Below are 18,721 nucleotides of genomic sequence, written 5' to 3'. Positions count from 1 at the left end.
AAGAGGACAGGACGGAGGAGTTGGCATGGTCCGGCAGAACGTGAGGGGGTCGTGGCTTGACAACCAGAGGGGGAGAGAAGGAAAACGGGAGTGAGTGAGTTTACACATAAACACACTTATTCACCAACGAGAAATACGTAAAGAAAAAGGTTTATTAGCCATGAATTAATCAATTGGTGAATTTATAAAGAAAGAAAGAGGAAACTATTAAATAACCCTAAAAATACACTGAGGGTAGAACATATTATTCAATCTTTTCATCATATGAACAAATGATTCTTTAAGAGTTTTTTTATTCATGTGTGAATTTGGGTAAGATTTAATTTGTTACTTTATTTGTATGGAAAATGTTAAAGGTAGAGCTAGTACCAAGCCAAAGATAGTGTTCCAATCTAGAGTATTGATTTCTCCATTGTAGCATGGTTATTACCTCAAGAGGGAAGATTAAGGTGGAAATAACATTTGTTTTTGTCCAAGATGTAGAGTTTTAAAAAGACAAAAGAGAGATTGCACATTTTAATTTAAAAAAACTAATATAATTGGGAGTAATACATGGGGGGCCTTGGATCACTCATTGTGATGGTGCATATTTTACAACAAATATCGTTCAGGGAGAAGGGGTCGCTCGATCCACCCTGCAGATGTTTTAAATCTTACTTGCAGCTTCAGATGGAGTATGAGTTTTAAAAGACAAGCGCCACCAGCTCCTAAAGGTCACCCATTCAATCAGTGATGACCTGACTTTTAGAGATGTTATTTAAAGGAGAAACATGTCTGCCATAGGTGTAAATTCCTGAATTGAACTGCAAACCATTAATGAAATGACTTCTGTTTTTAAAGTTCTTGTTAAAGGAGTGAGTAATTATCACATGCTCTAGCACCCAAGGTTCCACACACTGTTAAAGGGGTTAGCATAGCTATTTAAGTAGACAAGAATTGAAAATAAATTAGTATGAGTTATTGATATTCCACTGGTTCTCACACCATTTCAGGGACTTTATCACTGCATTAGAACAGACCACCCAAAGGTAATGAGAAGGAACTTTTAAGTGATGAAACTCTACAACTGTTGTAACTGACCAAAATCTTCTCCCAGAAATGACTGTCTAGAATGCCGTACCCCAGAGTAGAACGTACCGATTGATCACGACGGCCACTTCTAGAGAACATATTACTTTCATACCTTAAATGATATGAAAGGAGGGAGGGTAAATTTCTCATGAGGAGATAATTACAAATGCTAGCAGAACAAGACGACCAACCCCCGTATTCAGATGTTGATGACAATGATGAGTTAGTTTAAATGATATGGATGTTCGGAGATGAGATTGATCAATGAATGTCCAGCTGATGTGATTCTTTACATTATGAAATCATGTGAAGAAGTGAGCAAAATAAAATGCTAAAATGGAGTGAATCCATTTCAATTTATTTTATACTATTCCAAGATAGTGTATTTTTATTTTCAATTTATTTTATACTATACCAAGATGGTCTATTTTATTTGACTTTACTATTTTATTGCTATTCTAAAATGGTTTATTTCTTTTCACTTTGTAAAAACAAGTGCCTTAACACTGAGCGTGGTATGAGAACGGTTTCTGTGAAAGGAGGGACGAAGAAATGTTCTGATACCAAGCCATTGCTGCTATTTTGAAGAATGATATTGAATGTAAACACTAGAAGTTATGCACAAGGGAAAACTTTTATGTTTGAACACAGACAAGAATTGATTTTGTATTTTTGTAAAGCCGGCTGTAAAACCATTCCATTTGATTGTATGTTTGTTAATATGAGATATGTAATATGCAAAGTTCAGATGAAGAACTCATTGATTTCAGTATTATACACACCTTTTAGGTGTGTAAGGAGGGACTGTTAGAAATTAAAATCAATGTTTTAATGGGGAAATGTAGTTTAAACATGCCGTCAGTTTTAATGCTCTTTTATACTGAAAAACCAGAAATTCTTGTGTACAAGCAGTTAAGCTTTTATTCTGAAAATCCTTCATCTCCGGTTAGCATTTAGCATGTGGCTAATATACGATTTCCTAAAGAGGTGAATTTAGTAGCGAAATGATATGGAGTGGTGCAAACCGAAGCCTACTGATTTAACACTACAACTATAGATGTCGAGATACTACCATGCTGAATATTAAATGAAGGTACAGTTTATTTGAATACATTATTGTTTACAGACGAGAGTAGCATGTGACAACATCCGGAATGACCGGAAACCAAACGAGCCGAGAAGTATTGTTTAGAGTATTGATTACAGCGTTTAGAATGTGTTAAATGAAAAGTGATGAAAGAGAATATGAGGAGAAACGGCGTGTTAAGCATATATTGAATGTGAAAAGAACCTATCCTCTGTTTAAATGCAATAACGGACATTGGAGACGAGGTGAGCCGGCTGGCGGGGAGGAGCCAGCAGAGGATATATAAACAGCACCGGAGGAGAGATCCAGGCTCTTCTCTTCCCTATCGAGGAGAGCCTGATCACAGCTGTTTGTCTGACTGAACAATATTCTGTCTGTAACACTACCGCGCCTTTTTAAATTAAAGTACCCAATTGAATTTTCACAGAGACTCCATTTAGTCTCCTATTTTAAAGATTCTCTCCTGGTCGGGAGAATAACGAACACAGTTAACATAAGTCACTAATAATGATTTATATTTTATGTAACCAAGTAAGTAATTTTACAATTCAGATCACCAACACTGAATATGGTGCATACAGGTAGCTGAATATTTTAAGTCCAGAGTTAAATATTGATTTTATTTGGAAGGGGCATCTCTGTTTGTGGCTGATATACACTTAAAGGTGCACTGTGTAGGATGGTGGCTAGAGTAGGTATTGCAGCTATGCTGCTCATTGAAACTGTGCTGCCTATTGCCATATTTGATCTTTTCATGAAATTGTACTAAATAATAGACTAATATTTACTAGTATGACAAGAACAACAGGTTTTGCAGCTAAAAATGTCTAATTCTGGAAATTCAAAATGGTGGACATGGAGAAGATCCCCCTTTTCATGTATGAAAATTGCAATTTGCCCAGTCAAAATGAATTCTTAGAATTTGATGGTGGTAAGTATTTGTGAAAAAGTAACATTTGTGAATGGGCAGCATGAATTCTGGAAAGAAACTGATAAAAATAGATAAAAATATTACACAGTGCACCTTTAAGAGGCTTCATAGCACAAGCAACTAGATACAGCGTTTATAAACGTGTTGGAGCTCTGAGGGACAGACAAATGACCTTCTGTTTATCTTGCTTGGTTCTGTAACTTGGCTTTGCTTTACCCAAAAATATATTTATTTGTCATCTACAGCTGCAAGTGTTGATGAACAGACCTTGAAAGGCCTTAGCCGGGAGGACCTGCGGGACCTTTTTCCTGGCCCTGAACATTTCCTTAGAAGGAAAACATTTTGGGAATTCATCAATGAAAATGTAAGCTACATCAGATCTATCTATCTATCTATAATCCAATATTATTAACATTAAATTATGTTAAACATTAACCATATTTGTAATTGTCCCAATGCATTTTGTTTACATCCTGCATAATCCTAATGGTCTGAAAATACCATGGACCAAGATGCAAGCCCTTGCCGTGGAAACAGGATTATGCCCTCAACTTCTTCCGTGCCACCATGCCCACCTCAAACCTCCACCCCCATATCTGCTGAGAAAACAATGAAAATGCCAGACCCTCCAGAGTATGTGGTGTACAGCAACTCGGAGTTAGATTTGGTGCGTAGTCAGTATTTTGCATTGCTTCGGAATGGAAAGGAAAAGGGCTTCAAGATGTCAAAGGAGCTGTGTTGCAGACTTGTAAGGAACACAATCACAAGCATGGTTGCAATACTGCGTGCTAGTTCCATGGGGAAACAAGCAAGCTACCCCTCCAAACTGGAAATTAAAGTCATGTCGCAGAAGATAATTGAATATTACCCCATGCTTCGTGATGCTAACGCAAATATGCCATATGTAAGTAATGTTTTCTTTATCTTGTTTTCTTTTTTAAAAAAAATCTTTATTTGCCTTCTATGTCTTTGGTAATGTCTAAATTACCTTCTACTACAAGCTCTAACCCACCACCATCAGACTGCTGAAGTGTGTGTGTGTACGTCGTTTGAATACTGCACTAGCTCTCTACCTAGACTGTGCATGTAGGACTCTGGCTTGACTGTGTACTACTCTCTGATCTGTGCCACACCACTCTGTCATATGATGACTCATTCTTGCACCTTGCACTAAATTAACAGTGGACAATCTTTCAGGTCACTGGAATCCATGCTGTCTACCACAAATCATTTTATCAGGGCATTTCACACCTTGTTGGATTACTGTTAACTTTGTGGATTGCTGTTTCTTTTCTTGCAATGTGCAGTATATTGCGAGATTTTTTGTGTGCAAGGCAAATAAAGTTGCTCTTCTCTACTAAACCAAAACTACGAACAGGTAAAAAAAACTAGACAGATGACTTTCCTAACATTCTTTCACCACAGCTCACCGTCTACACCAAAATGTTCAAGCGACTCCAGAATATGAGATCCCCAAGAAAGAGGCAGGGCTCTGTTCCTCAGAGGGGAGCAGCCAAGACTCTCTTCAGTGCAGACAACCAAGACATGGAGATGGATTTGACAGACACGAGCAGCTCAGCTGATACCAGAATTCTCGAGAGCAGTGATGACCTCAGTGAGAACAACTCCAGTGCAGGTGTGCAAACCTAACAATGACCTGTCATGTCATGAAACTATAATGTTTTTGTATTTTTGTTGTATTTGTTCTGTGTATTTGTTGAACTAAAGTTCATGACTAAACATGCACTGTACTTAATCTATGCCTGATTTTGGTTGTCATCATTTTAATAATTGTAGTGTGTGTGTGTGTGTGTGTGTGTGGGTGTGTGTGTGTGTGTGTGTGTGTGTGTGTGTGTGTGTGTGTGTGTGTGTGTGTGTGTGTGTGTGTGTGTGTGTGTGTGTGTGTGTGTGTGTGATATATATATATATAAACCATTTTTTTTTCATTATTTCTCAAGAAGCTTCCCCACCACCAGCTCCCCCTGTGCCACGGAAGGCTAAGGCTAAGAGTGGCACCAAAGCATCCCCGCTGTCATCCAAGTCTTCCTCACCTGCACCCATGACTGTGATTGCTTCACCAACCATGCCTGCAAAAGACGGTAAGCCCTCCTCAGCGCACTTCTCAGCCTGTCATCCTTGATCATAAGTTTTGCAAAAAAATAACTACTTGTATTTTAACCCTGTGTCATATCCCCTGTGGCGTTGTGAAAATGTTTACATTAAAATGTCTTTGTCTTCGTTTATTATCGTTTAAAGTGGGCCCTGACAGTCTGAAGATGCAGGCCAGACACTACAAAACCTTGAGCAACATGTACAACAAGCCTAATGCAAAACCCAATCAACATGATGTGGCGCACATTTTGGACCTTGAGGTTGAGGCCAGACGGGCTTTCATTGATTCAGATGTTACAAGGGAAGAAGACTGACCTGCAAAAATCTTTGATGCATATCCATGCTTTAAAGATGTTCGAAATGTATGTTTGTTTTTTTTCTTACCTGAACCTCAATTACTGTGTTTTTTGTGAACGTTCTGAATACATTATTAACTAAGTGTTTTACAATGTTTCAGGCAATGGATGAGCTACGGCGCATAGTAGATGGCACTAACAGCAGATACATCGAGGAAGTAAAAGGAAGATGGACAGAATTCTGCACTAGGCTGCAGTTCTACATTGTGTGGAAGAAAGTCCTGAAACTCCCTTTCCCTTTGGATGTACGCAGTGGTAAGTTACTGTTCCATATTTATATGTACATGCAGGGCTCTAAATGAACCCTTTACCAGACTACCAGAACCAGACTAGTGCCTAGTACGTTTTCTTTTCTATCAACCAAACTGAAATTTCACCAGCATTTAGCCGGTTTGCTCGTGTTAATTTAGAGCCCTGTGTACATGTATTAATATTTTTACAGCATTCTGACCATTCTGCTAATCTTTCTATTCTTTAGTGGATTTCGCACTGGCCCTCTTCAATGCACTGCCAACCTTATTCCCCTCACCCGTTTTACCACCAAAGAAGCTTGCTTGCACTGAGGCACTTATTCATATCCTGAAGGTAAGTAAATATTTTCCAAGATTTATGCAAATTCATTCATTCACAAAACAACAAAATTCTACAACTTTGCATCAGCTTGTCAGGTATTAATCTATACTACATTCTTACAGTTTATTACATGGCTCAACGTCATTCTGTAGAATGTGCCGTTCACTTGATTGGGGCTCCCCAACGTTCGCAAGTCTGTTATTTCTGAATAACAGATGTGGTGTTCTATAACAGTTCTATGACCGCTGTCAATGGCAACTGACAGAATGTCTGTTACCCAGCGACGTCAGCTGATTTTGACACTTGGAAAACTGCTGAGCTGCGCAAAAATTGCAGTCTCTAGGCCATAATCGTAATAATTATGATGAAATACAGAAAGACATGTATGAACTTAAAAGCTGTAGGAATCATACTTACTGCATTCCTCCCTCCCCTATTGTAAAGTAATAATGTTTTTCTTAGAATCTGCAAGTTTTTATACAGGAATTTCATCTGGGGATTCAAGCCAATGGTTGCATGATGCTTAACATTTTTCTTTCTTCTCTCTCTGCACATTGTTCTCTTTTCTGTTCCAGTCAAACGAAAACCCTGGTCTCTACCTGCAGAAGCGTCCTCTCTGCTCCCCAGTTCTGCTCTTTGATGGCTCAACCACCATCGTGGCTGTGGGTAACGTACCTGTGACCACCCTCAAGCAGGAAGATTTTTCAGAAGGGATGTTGGTGTTGATGGCGTACTATTATACATTGCACTTAACATACCCCAAATGTGTCGCAACCCTGCTCTCTGTTATTCAAACGGAGGTCATTGGCGACACCCTCCATGATAAAGATGCCACTAGTGCATATAAAAAAGCAATGGTGGAATGGAAATCCTTCTTTGACAAGTAGTGCAATGTCAACAGTTGTCCGTTGAAAAAGCCTGTATTTCATGTTCGAAAATGCTGCTTCATAAGGGCTGAGAATTTTTTTTTTTATGGTATTTAAATGTTTGTGCTGTAAAGAAAGATTTCAAGACTGCATAGTGCAATGTCAACAGTTGTCCGTTGAAAAAGCCTGTATTTCATGTTCGAAAATGCTGCTTCATAAGGGCTGAGAATTTTTGTTTTTATGGTATTTAAATGTTTGTGCTGTAAAGAAAGATTTCAAGACTGCATAGCAACTCTGACCCATTGAGTTTCAATAATAAATGTTGAACATGTTTACAAGTCATTCTGGTTGTTTTTTATGTAATATGTATATTGAAGACCGGCTTGCAGGGAGGAGATGGCAGAGAGAACGCACTCCCCTGAAAACTCCCCTTGAATTCCTCCAGACTCAGAAAATGTAAAGGTTCACTTTTTGGAGATCCATAGAAAAAGGGTGAAAATGAAAACAATTATTCGAAAATAGTGCCTCATAAGGCGGGTAGAGTCCCTTGAAAACTCCCTTTGAATTCCTCCAGACTCAGAAAAAGTCAAAGTTGACTTTTTGGAGATCCATAGAAAAAGGGTGAAAATGAACCACCTGGACCTGAGTACTCAAACATGCCTACTTGTGCATCTTAGACACTCTGAATTCACTAAATGTACAACTTTTTCTCCATCAAAATGAACAAATGAGACATGAAATAACATCTACAGATCAAGACGAAGCGAATGGAAGCGGTCCCAGTCTCGTAGCTGTGAACAGCTGTGATCGCAGGAAAATGCTGTTACAAAGATTTCTCAGTATATCTCCGGGACATTTCCCTGGCTTTCCCACCGTCACAATGAACACACGAGACATGAAATAACATCAACAGATCAAGACGAAGCGAATGGAAGTACCCCCGGAAATCGTGTGTGTAATGTGTAAATCGAGACGAAACATCTCTCTCTCCCCCGCCTGCTTGCGAGGGGGAGGGGCAGTTTACACACACACGCAGCTGCTGCATGCAGCAACGCACACACAGGGAGGAGATGGCAGAGAGAACGCACTCCCCTGAAAACTCCCCTTGAATTCCTCCAGACTCAGAAAATGTAAAAGTTCACTTTTTGGAGATCCATAGAAAAAGGGTGAAAATGGAAAAAAGTATTCGAAAATAGTGCCTCATAAGGCGGGTAGAGTCCCTTCAAAACTCCCCTTGAATTCCTCCAGACTCAGAAAAAGTCAAAGTTGACTTTTTGGAGATCCATGGAAAAGGGTGAAAATGAAAAAAAGTATGCCACAGCATGGATTGGAACACACGACCAACCGCATCCAGGGGCGAGCGTTAACGCAGTGAGCCACTGGAACTGAGTACTGAAACATGCCTACTTGTGCATCTTAGACACTCTGAATTCACTAAATGTACAACTTTTTCTCCATCAAAATGAACAAATGAGACATGAAATAACATCTACAGATCAAGATGAAGCGAATGGAAGCGGTCCCAGCCTCGTAGCTGTGAACAGCTGTGATCGCAGGAAAATGCTGTTACAAAGATTTCTCAGTATATCTCCGGGACATTTCCCTGGCTTTCCCACCGTCACAATGGACAAACGAGACATGAAATAACATCAACAGATCAAGACGAAGCGAATGGAAGTACCCCCGGAGTCATAGCATGTGTAAATCGAGACGAAACATCTCTCTCTCCCCCGCCTGCTTGCGAAGGGGAGGGGCAGTTTACACACACACGCAGCTGCTGCATGCAGCAACGCACAGACAGGGAGGAGATGGCAGAGAGAACGCACTCCCCTGAAAACTCCCCTTGAATTCCTCCAGACTCAGTAAATGTAAAAGATCACTTTTTGGAGATCCATCGAAAAAGGGTGAAAATGAAAAAAAGTATGCCACAGCATGGATTCGAACACGCTACCAACAGCATCCAGGGGCGAGCGTTAACGCAGTGAGCCGCTGGACCTGAGTACTCAAACATGACTACTTCTGCATCTTAGACACTCTGAATTCACTAAATGTACAACTTTTTCTACATCAAAATGAACAAATGAGACATTAAATAACATCTACAGATCAAGACGAAGCGAAAGGAAGCGGTCCCAGCCTCGTAGCTGTGAACAGCTGTGATCGCAGGAAAATGCTGTTACAAAGATTTCTCAGTATAACTCCGGGACATTTCCCTGGCTTTCCCACCGTCACAATGGACAAACGAGACATGAAATAACATCAACAGATCAAGACGAAGCGAATGGAAGTACCCCCGGAGTCATAGCATGTGTAAATCGAGACGAAACATCTCTCTCTCCCCCGCCTGCTTGAGAAGGGGAGGGGCAGTTTACACACACACGCAGCTGCTGCATGCAGCAACGCACACACAGGGAGGAGATGGCAGAGAGATTGGACTCCCCTGAAAACTCCCCTTGAATTCCTCCAGACTCAGAAAATGTAAAAGTTCACTTTTTGGAGATCCATAGAAAAAGGGTGAAAATGGAAAAAAGTATTCGAAAATAGTGTCTCATAAGGCGGGTAGAGTCCTTTGAAAACTCACCTTGAATTCCTCCAGACTCAGAAAAAGTCAAAGTTGACTTTTTGGAGATCCATAGAAAAAGGGTGAAAATGAAAAAAAGTATGCCACAGCATGGATTCGAACACGCGACCAACCACATCCAGGGGCAAGCGTTAACGCAGTGAGCCACTGGACCTGAGTACTCAAACATGCCTACTTGTGCATCTTAGACACTCTGAATTCACTAAATGTACAACCTTTTCTCCATCAAAATGAACAAATTAGACATTAAACAACATCTACAGATCAAGACGAAGCGAATGGAAGCGGTCCCAGCCTCGTAGCTTTGAACAGCTGTGATCGCAGGAAAATGCTGTTACAAAGATTTCTCAGTATATCTCCGGGACATTTCCCTGGCTTTCCCACCGTCACAATGGACAAACGAGACATGAAATAACATCAACAGATCAAGACGAAGCGAATGGAAGTACCCCCGGAGTCATAGCATGTGTAAATCGAGACGAAACATCTCTCTCTCCCCCGCCTGCTTGCGAAGGGGAGGGGCAGTTTACACACACACACGCAGCTGCTGCATGCAGCAACGCACACAGAGGGAGGAGATGGCAGAGAGAATGCACTCCCCTGAAAACTCCCCTTGAATTCCTCCAGACTCAGAAAATGTAAAAGTTCACTTTTTGGAGATCCATAGAAAAAGGGTGAAAATGGAAAAAAGTATTCGAAAATAGTGCCTCATAAGGTGGGTAGAGTCCCTTGAAAACTCCCCTTGAATTCCTCCAGACTCAGAAAAAGTCAAAGTTGACTTTTCGGAGATCCATAGAAAAAGGGTGAAAATAAAAAAAACTATGCCACAGCATGGATTCGAACACGCGACCAACCGCATCCAGGGGCGAGCGTTTTTTTTTTTTTTTTCTTTTTATTATTTATTATCAAAATGTTTTCACACAGATTAAACAAACACTCACATTACATAACAAATCCCCCCAAAAGAAGAGGACCCCAATGCATTTAATACAAAGTATACATCACAGTCGTATCTTGTCTTTCACTTCCCCGACATCCCTAATCCACCATTCTTTTACATTTATTCCCCTTTCACAGGTCATCATTCCTTATTTTTCAAAATTATACTTAAGCTTTCCATCATTCACTTCTATCAGTGTAAAACCATCCACATGATCTTTCATGAACATCTCATTATCTTTGTACACATATAACATTCCGACAACCCTCATTATATTCCTCTTCATAATTCCCCACACTCCATCCACTCTCCCCTCATAGTGTGCTACATTCCTTCTTATTTTCACCGCATATCTTGCCTGGCTTAAACATAGATTTAACATATCAACATTGCACCCATCCCTTCTCCCACTCAACCCAAACAACCACAATTCTTTCCACTCTAGACATTTTAACACCCCTTCATCCCAGCACCTGCATATCAATTCTTTTATTTTCCCAAAGAACCCCCTTAATTCCCCACACTCAAAAAACTCATGCATACAATTCTCCACTCCCACCTTACACACATCACATTCTCTCTTAACCTCTTTGTCAAACATACTTATTATTAAATTGTTGAACACCCTGTTGTGCCTTAAACAGAAATCAAAGTGCTCACCCTCCACACTATTCCCTTTCACTCTCAGATTCACCCACATCTTTTTCACATCCATTCCCCCCATCACCTTTTCCCATACCCTTTCTGATGCTGGTCTCCTTGCATCCCCCTTCCCAAGGGTTTTGTATATCCTTTTCGTGCTAAGGTCTCCCAGCTTCACCCCTTCACCCACATATAGCGCTACCTCACTTTCGCCCCCTCCCACCTTCTTGCTCTCCACCATCCTCCTCCATTCCACCGGCATCCCCTCTTTGATGCTCTCCATCATGCCTTCCGCTGTCCTTCCCCCCATTAACAGATTATTTTCCCTTGTCCCATCAACAATAACTTGAGCCCTCATGAACCCCGGAACATACTCATAGACTAGGTCTCTTATTACCCTAAATCCAGCCCTCCACATTGGTAAATTAAATAATACTTCGCCCTCTTTCATTATCCTATAGTTTTGGAATATGGGTTGTTTCCATACCTGCTGCGCATTCTCACATTCATACTTCACATTCCCCAAGAACTCTCCCCACGCATTCATCACCTCCCTTTGAAAATCATTCATTCCATTCATCCACCCTTTCTTAAAGCGCATAAATATCCCACTGTCCCCACACCCCCCTCCTTTATTTATACTGTCTCTCAAAAATTCTTTCCACACATGCTTATTTCCCTTATTTAGATATTTTATCATCGTTTTAACCCTCATTGCTTTCATCTTCCTTTCCACATTTATTAGTTTTAGCCCCCCATCTTTATAGTCATTCTCTAGAACCTCCCTAGCTATCCTCACTCCCTTCCCCTCCCACATGAACTCACTCACTATTTTATTTACCTCTTTTATGACTCTGTCTGGCACCTCCATTACACTCATTACATAAACTAGCTTGCTCATGATGAGACCATTTACTACTATAACTTTCCCCCTAAGTTTTAATCTCCTCAGTTTCCAGAAGCTTAGGGTCTTTTTTAAACTACCCACCACTCCCTCATATTGCACATCCCTCCCCTCTCTGTCCTTCAAACCCACATTAATACCCAGTACCCTAATATATTCCTTATTCTCTTTTAAACCTAACTCCTCTCTCCCTACATCACCATTTCCCAGCACCATGTACTCTGACTTTTCCATATTAATTTTAGCCCCTGAAGCTCTTCCATATATCTCCACACTCTCTAAGACCCCTCTTACACTTTCCATGTCTCTTACGGTGATTGTATTATCATCCGCATATTGGAATACTACACTCATCCCTCCCCCCGGCACCATCACCCCCTTTACCCTCTCATTCTGTTGTAGCAAAGCCGCAAGGGGCTCCGCTGATAATGCATAGAGCATCGCCGATAGAGGGCATCCCTGCCGGACGGATCTCCCTAACTTAAATACATTTGTGATGATCCCATTAACCTTAACGCAACTCATGGCTTTCCTATATATTCTCCTTATCCACCCAACAAACCCCCTCCCAAACCCTGCTTTTACCAAAACCCTGAATAAATAAACGTGATTAACCCTATCGAACGCCTTATTCAGATCTAAGCTTAGCAACACCCCTCCTTCTCCACCCTTCATATGATTTACCGTGTCCCTAATACTACAAACTGTGTCACATATATCCCTTCCAGGAATACTATATGCCTGGGTGCTCCCCACCACCGCACCAATAACCCTCTTCATTCTATTGGATAACACCCGTGCCATAATCTTATAATCCCCATTTAACATACTTAACGGCCTATAGTTCCCTAATTTATCCCTACTACCCTTTTTGTACAATATGCTAATCACCCCTGTTGACAATCCGTCCGGCAGTTCATCCTTCTCTTCGAAGCTCTTAAACAACTCCTTCAACATTGGGACTAGCACAGCCTTAAATTCCATGTAGAACTCTGCAGTTAGGCCATCTAGTCCCGGGCTTTTATTTTTGCCCATGCCATCTATTGCTGCCTCTATTTCCTCTTTTCCCATCTCCCCTTCGCACAACTCTCTTCCTTCTTCTGTCAACACCGCCCTCATGCTCCCCAGAGTCTTTTCCAGGCTCTCTTTTTCATTAACTTCCTCCTGGAAGAGCTCTCTATAAAACTCTTCCACCCTCTTAACTATCCCTACTAAGTCTTTAATAATCTCACCCCCCTTACCCTCTATCTGCCTAATCTGATTGTTCCCCTGCTTCCTATTCTCCATCCCTAAGAAAAAACCTGTACATTTTTCCCCTTCAACTAAATATCTTGCCCTACTCCTGATGATTGCCCCCATACACCTCTCTCTTTCCACTATCCCTAACTCATCCCTAAGACTATTGTAGACCCCTAAATCTCTCCCTACCTCTCCCTCTATCTTCTCTGCTTCTTTATTTAGTGCCTCTTTTAACCTCTCCTCCCTCTCTCTCCCTCTTTTATTTCTTCCACAACTGAACTTTATGCTCATTTTTTTTATTTCTCTTTTTAGGCCCTCCCACCATTCTCCTTCATCCTCACCATCCATTTTCTCTTGCTTCCTTAACCATTCATTCATCATCTTTTTGTATTTCTCATCCTTAAGCAGAGCAGCGTTTAGGCACCACACCCCTCCCCCTCTTCCCTTACATCCATCATCCAGCTTAAAGCCAAGGATAACATGATCACTCAAGCTAGTCGTTGTATGTTTAAAAGTCCCCACCTTCCCACCTATCCTTCCCTTGCACAGCACCAAGTCTATCCTACTCTGCTTCAACACACCCCCCACCACCTGTTTTCTAGTATATACCCTCTCATCCAAATTCCTTTCTCTCCACACATCTCTTAAGCCGTTCTCCCTCATCAGTTTCTCCAATGCACCTCGTGAGGAGTCATTTCTATAACTCATCCCACCCGCCACATCAATCCTTCCACACCTCACATTGAAATCACCCACCACCATACAATTTCCCCCACACTTCCCATCCAGACCCTCAAAAAACCTCTTTCTTTCTTTCTCCACATTAGGCGCATGAATATTCATCAGTCTATACATTTCCCCCATATAACCAAACTCTGCAATAATCATCCTTCCTTTTCCATCATCCTCCACCTTTTTCACACTTTCCACTTTTCCCACTCTAAACAATATTGCCACCCCTCTTGCATTCAAACCACCATTATTGAAAAATACCCTCCCCATCCATCCCATTATCACATCACCCACACTTTCATTGTCCCAGTGTGTCTCCTGTAGGCATATGACATCAGCTGTACATAGCAGTAAAGCCCTGTCCCTTCTGTCCTTTGTTTTTAGCCCCCGGCCATTAAATGTACATATCGTCACCATTGCATGTAAAGTTTGAAAAAAAATTCCTGTTCCCACTTGTCCTTCTTTTCCAGGCCACAGCCGTTGAAAGAAACAATCTTCACCATTGTTATTTAAAGGGGATTAGCGTTGGAGTATTCCAAAAGTTCTCCTTCAGCTCACCTTTCGCTGCCCAGCTCATCTCCACCGACTCCTTTCACATTCTTCTCCACTTGTGAACGTGTTTTCACTTTCCCTCTCTCGGTTATTCCTGATGGTTTTGAGTCATCTCCTCCGACCCTCGATCCCTCTCTCCCAGGCGTCATCGGACTCCTACTCCGTCCCCTGGTCCTCGGAACCTCGACCCGCTCCTCGATCTCCTGCTCTCCCACCGTCACCTCTATGATTTCGTCATCGTCCTTCAAGAGCAACGTAATCTCATCTTCCACTCTCTGCTCCCCCACCTTCTCCGCTTCTTCTCTCTCCTCCACCACCATCACCGATTCTCCTCTCTCCTCCACCGCCGCCACCTCCTCCTTCTTCTCCACACCTTCGCCGTTCGGACTTTTCTTTCTCTCCGTCTTTGTTTTCTTCTTTTTCCCCTTCCCTTTCCCCACTGTCTGTGTCCCCTCATTTCCCTCCTCCGCTACCCCCTCATGTTGTCTTTTCTTCCCTCCTTCCTTCTGTTCCCCCCCTATTTCTTTCTGCCCCACCGCCACCACCACTACCTTCTCTCCCTCTATCACTTCCTCAGCCTCCTCATCCTCCCCCCCCCCCTCTTCTTTATCCACCTCTTCCACCTCCTGCTCCGCTTCCTCCTCCACATTGTACCTCTCCCTCTCCCCCTCCTTTTCAGGCCTGGCCTGTTCTCTCCTTCCCACCCTCTCTTCCCCAGCACAATCCCTCGCAAAATGCCCAACACCCCCACACCTATAACATTTTATCTCCGGACACTCCCTAAAAATGTGCCCCGCCCTTAGACAGTTTCTGCACACCGCCACCTGTCTGTCATGTATGACCCTTACGTATTCTGCCCCCCCCTCCACTCTAAATTGTGTCGAGTACGGCAGTGATGTTACCTTCTCATTAAGAGAAACTTTGAGGAAGCGTGTCCCGTCCGCTATCCTCATCCCCTCCCTGGTGTTCTTTACATAACGTCTTTTGATGGGCGAAACCGCCTTAACCCCCCACTCAAACAGCCTCCTCAGGATCTGGTCATCCTCGATATATATCGGCATGTACATAAAGGACACCATCACCTCCATCGCAGTTAACTCCTCTGCCTTTATAACCACCCCCTTCACCCTCAGCCCCTCCAGCAATCTCTTCTTTCCCTCCACATATCTCATTGTCACCTCATACCTTTCCCCCTTCAGCCTGCATCCCAGCACCTCCCCACACTCATCCTGTATTTCACACAGCATGTCCAACATTGTAATCTTTCCCAAGCCCCCCTCCACCGTCACCGCCAGTGTCAGATCCGCCCGGTAACTAATGTCCTCATTCCCTTCTCCCACCCTTCCCCCCCTCTCTTTTACTTGGCTACTGCCCTGTTTCAAACTGTTTCTCTCTTTTTCTCCGTCCGTTTTCTTTCTTTGTCCAGGACCCTCCTCTTTCCTTCCGTCGTCTCCATTCACGAACTTTTGTCCTTCTCCCGTGTTCTCCCGGCTTTCCTCCTCTTCTGTTCTTCTCTGCGCACTCTCCTGTGCATTTTCTGACCCTCCGCTTGTCTTTAGAGCCTCGCCGCTCTTCCCTGCGCGTTCCTTAATGCCTCCGCTGCTATTCCTCGCGCCCTCTTCCGGGTTCTGTTCCGCTCCGCAATGTCCTCCTCCCAGTCTCTTTGAAGCCGTTGTTGTGCTTGTTCCGGATTGAAATGCACCCATCTCCTCTTCTCTCTCCATAATTCCCTTCTTTCCAGCCTTTCCTTTCATTAGTCCGGCTTTTTCCGCCTCTCTTTCCTCCCGGCTCCTCTCATCCAGCTTCCTCTCCAGCAGCAGCTTCGCTTTCTCCTCTTCATTCCTTATATTTCCCATCATGCAGGCCGCCTCTCTTACATCCTTTCCTTGTGTAGAGCCCTCAGTATCCGTCTGCATTGTCGGTTTTCCTCCCGTTTCTCCAGCATGCTCCGCTGCATTCAGCTCGGCTTCTCCCGCTTTCATCGCCGCCCCCAGCATTCCAGACATTCCAGACATTCCAGGATTCACGTCCTTATTCTCCGTTCTTTTCTCCATTTTCTCCACAACGCACCTTCAATGTTTGTCCCCCCAGACAGCTGAGCTGTTTGGAGGGGGTTTTGCCGGAAAAGATCGCGATTAAAACGCTTGTTTTAAACACTTTGTCCCGTTTCCTCAGCAAACAATTGACCTGCTTCCTCCAGCACTCTCGCTGCGTTCGCGCTGTTGCTCCTCGTATTTTCTCCTCTGATGTTCACAAAACACGGTTTGAAAGTATCCCCCCCGACAGCAGAGCTGTTTGGGGGGCTGTTTGTCCAAAAATAAAGTGCAAAAACCGTCTTATTTGCTCCACTTTGTCCAAATTCGTCCCAAACTTTTGCGTCCACACATACACTGCTCACTCTCAATGCGCTCCTAGCGGGCGTGATCAGAGCGTTAACGCAGTGAGCCACTGGACCTGAGTACTCAAACATGCCTACTTGTGCATCTTAGAAACTCTGAATTCACTAAATGTACAACTTTTTCTCCATCAAAATGAACAAATGAGACATTAAACAACATCTACAGATCAAGACGAAGCGAATGGAAGCGGTCCCAGCCTCGTAGCTTTGAACAGCTGTGATCGCAGGAAAATGCTGTTACAAAGATTTCTCAGTATATCTCCGGGACATTTCCCTGGCTTTCCCACCGTCACAATGGACAAAGGAGACATGAAATAACATCAACAGATCAAGACGAAGCGAATGGAGGTACCCCCGGAGTCATAGCATGTGTAAATCGAGACGAAACATCTCTCTCTCCCCCGCCTGCTTGCGAAGGGGAGGGGCAGTTTACACACACACACGCAGCTGCTGCATGCAGCAACGCACACACAGGGAGGAGATGGCAGAGAGAATGCACTCCCCTGAAAACTCCCCTTGAATTCCTCCAGACTCAGAAAATGTAAAAGTTCACTTTTTGGAGATCCATAGAAAAAGGGTGAAAATGGAAAAAAGTATTCGAAAATAGTGCCTCATAAGGCGGGTAGAGTCCCTTGAAAACTCCCCTTGAATTCCTCCAGACTCAGAAAAAGTCAAAGTTGACTTTTTGGAGATCCATAGAAAAAGGGTGAAAATGAAAAAAAGAATGCCACAGCATGGATTCGAACACGCGACCAACCGCATCCAGGGGTGAGCGTTAACACAGTGAGCCACTGGACCTGAGTACTCAAACATGCCTACTTGTGCATCTTAGACACTCTGAATTTACTAAATGTACAACTTTTTCTCCATCAAAATGAACAAATGAGACATTAAATAACATCTACAGATCAAAACGAAGCGAATGGAAGCGGTCCCAGCCTCGTAGCTGCGAACAGCTGTGATCGCAGGAAAATGCTGTTACAAAGATTTCTCAGTATATCTCCGGGACATTTCCCTGGCTTTCCCACCGTCACAATGGACAAACGAGACATGAAATAACATCAACAGATCAAGATGAAGCGAATGGAGGTACCCCCGGACTCATAGCATGTGTAAATCGAGACGAAAGATCTCTCTCTCCCCCGCCTGCTTGCGAGGGGGAGGGGCAGTTTACACACACACGCAGCTGCTGTATGCAGCAACACACACACAGGGAGGAGATGGCAGAGAGAACGCACTCCCCTGAAAACTCCCCTTGAATTCCTCCAGACTCAGAAAATGTAAAAGATCACTTTTTGGAGATCCATAGAAAAAGGGTGAAAATGAAAAAAAGAATGCCACAGCATGGATTCGAACACGCGACCAACCGCATCCAGGGGCGAGCGTTAACACAGTGAGCCACTGGACCTGAGTACTCAAACATGCCTACTTGTGCATCTTAGACACTCTGAATTTACTAAATGTACAACTTGTTCTCCATCAAAATGAACAAATGAGACATTAAATAACATCTACAGATCAAGACGAAGCGAATGGAAGTGGTCCCAGCCTCGTAGCTGCGAACAGCTGTGATCGCAGGAAAATGCTGTTACAAAGATTTCTCAGTATATCTCTGGGACATTTCCCTAGCTTTCCCACCGTCACAATGGACAAACGAGACATGAAATAACATCAACAGATCAAGACGAAGCGAATGGAAGTACCCCCGGAGTCATAGCATGTGTAAATCGAGACGAA

The 18,721-nt window shown here is 42.9% G+C and overlaps 1 protein-coding gene across 5 annotated transcripts; it reads left to right on the top strand.

The window, feature by feature from the left end:
* The first annotated feature begins 896 nt into the window (after positions 1 to 896).
* Positions 897 to 7,372, top strand: LOC307026854 (uncharacterized protein). 5 transcript variants are annotated; one of them, XR_013804466.1, is made up of 9 exons: positions 897 to 2,164; positions 3,335 to 3,453; positions 3,602 to 3,993; positions 4,515 to 4,725; positions 5,048 to 5,188; positions 5,346 to 5,563; positions 5,659 to 5,812; positions 6,036 to 6,142; positions 6,706 to 7,372. XR_013804466.1 is itself a non-coding variant. In XM_079694992.1 (5 exons), exons 1-4 carry the CDS (start codon positions 3,592 to 3,594, stop codon positions 5,513 to 5,515), a joined length of 924 nt encoding a protein of 307 aa, XP_079551118.1. In that variant the 5' UTR covers positions 3,538 to 3,591; the 3' UTR covers positions 5,516 to 5,563; positions 5,659 to 5,984. The 5 variants fall into 5 exon arrangements, 1 of the variants encoding a protein (XP_079551118.1); XR_013804467.1 differs by lacking the exons at positions 897 to 2,164; positions 3,335 to 3,453 and having other exon boundaries at positions 3,538 to 3,993; positions 5,051 to 5,188; XR_013804468.1 differs by lacking the exons at positions 897 to 2,164; positions 3,335 to 3,453 and having other exon boundaries at positions 3,538 to 3,993.
* The last annotated feature ends 11,349 nt before the right edge of the window (positions 7,373 to 18,721 follow it).

The sequence above is a fragment of the Notothenia rossii genome (genome assembly GCF_949606895.1).
Source record: "Notothenia rossii genome assembly, contig: scaffold_31, whole genome shotgun sequence".
Classification (NCBI taxonomy): Eukaryota; Metazoa; Chordata; class Actinopteri; order Perciformes; family Nototheniidae; genus Notothenia; species Notothenia rossii.
Note: the sequence above shows the minus strand (reverse complement) of the source record. Positions and strands in the feature narration are given on the sequence as shown.

Excerpts from the sequence above, each read along its gene's own strand:
- LOC307026854 (XM_079694992.1), top strand. The coding sequence starts at position 3,592 with ATGGACCAAGATGCAAGCCCTTGCCGTGGAAACAGGATTATGCCCTCA. Across the intron at positions 4,726-5,047 it reads TGAGAACAACTCCAGTGCAG|AAGCTTCCCCACCACCAGCT; the intron begins GTGTGCAAACCT and ends TTATTTCTCAAG. Across the intron at positions 5,189-5,345 it reads AACCATGCCTGCAAAAGACG|TGGGCCCTGACAGTCTGAAG; the intron begins GTAAGCCCTCCT and ends TATCGTTTAAAG.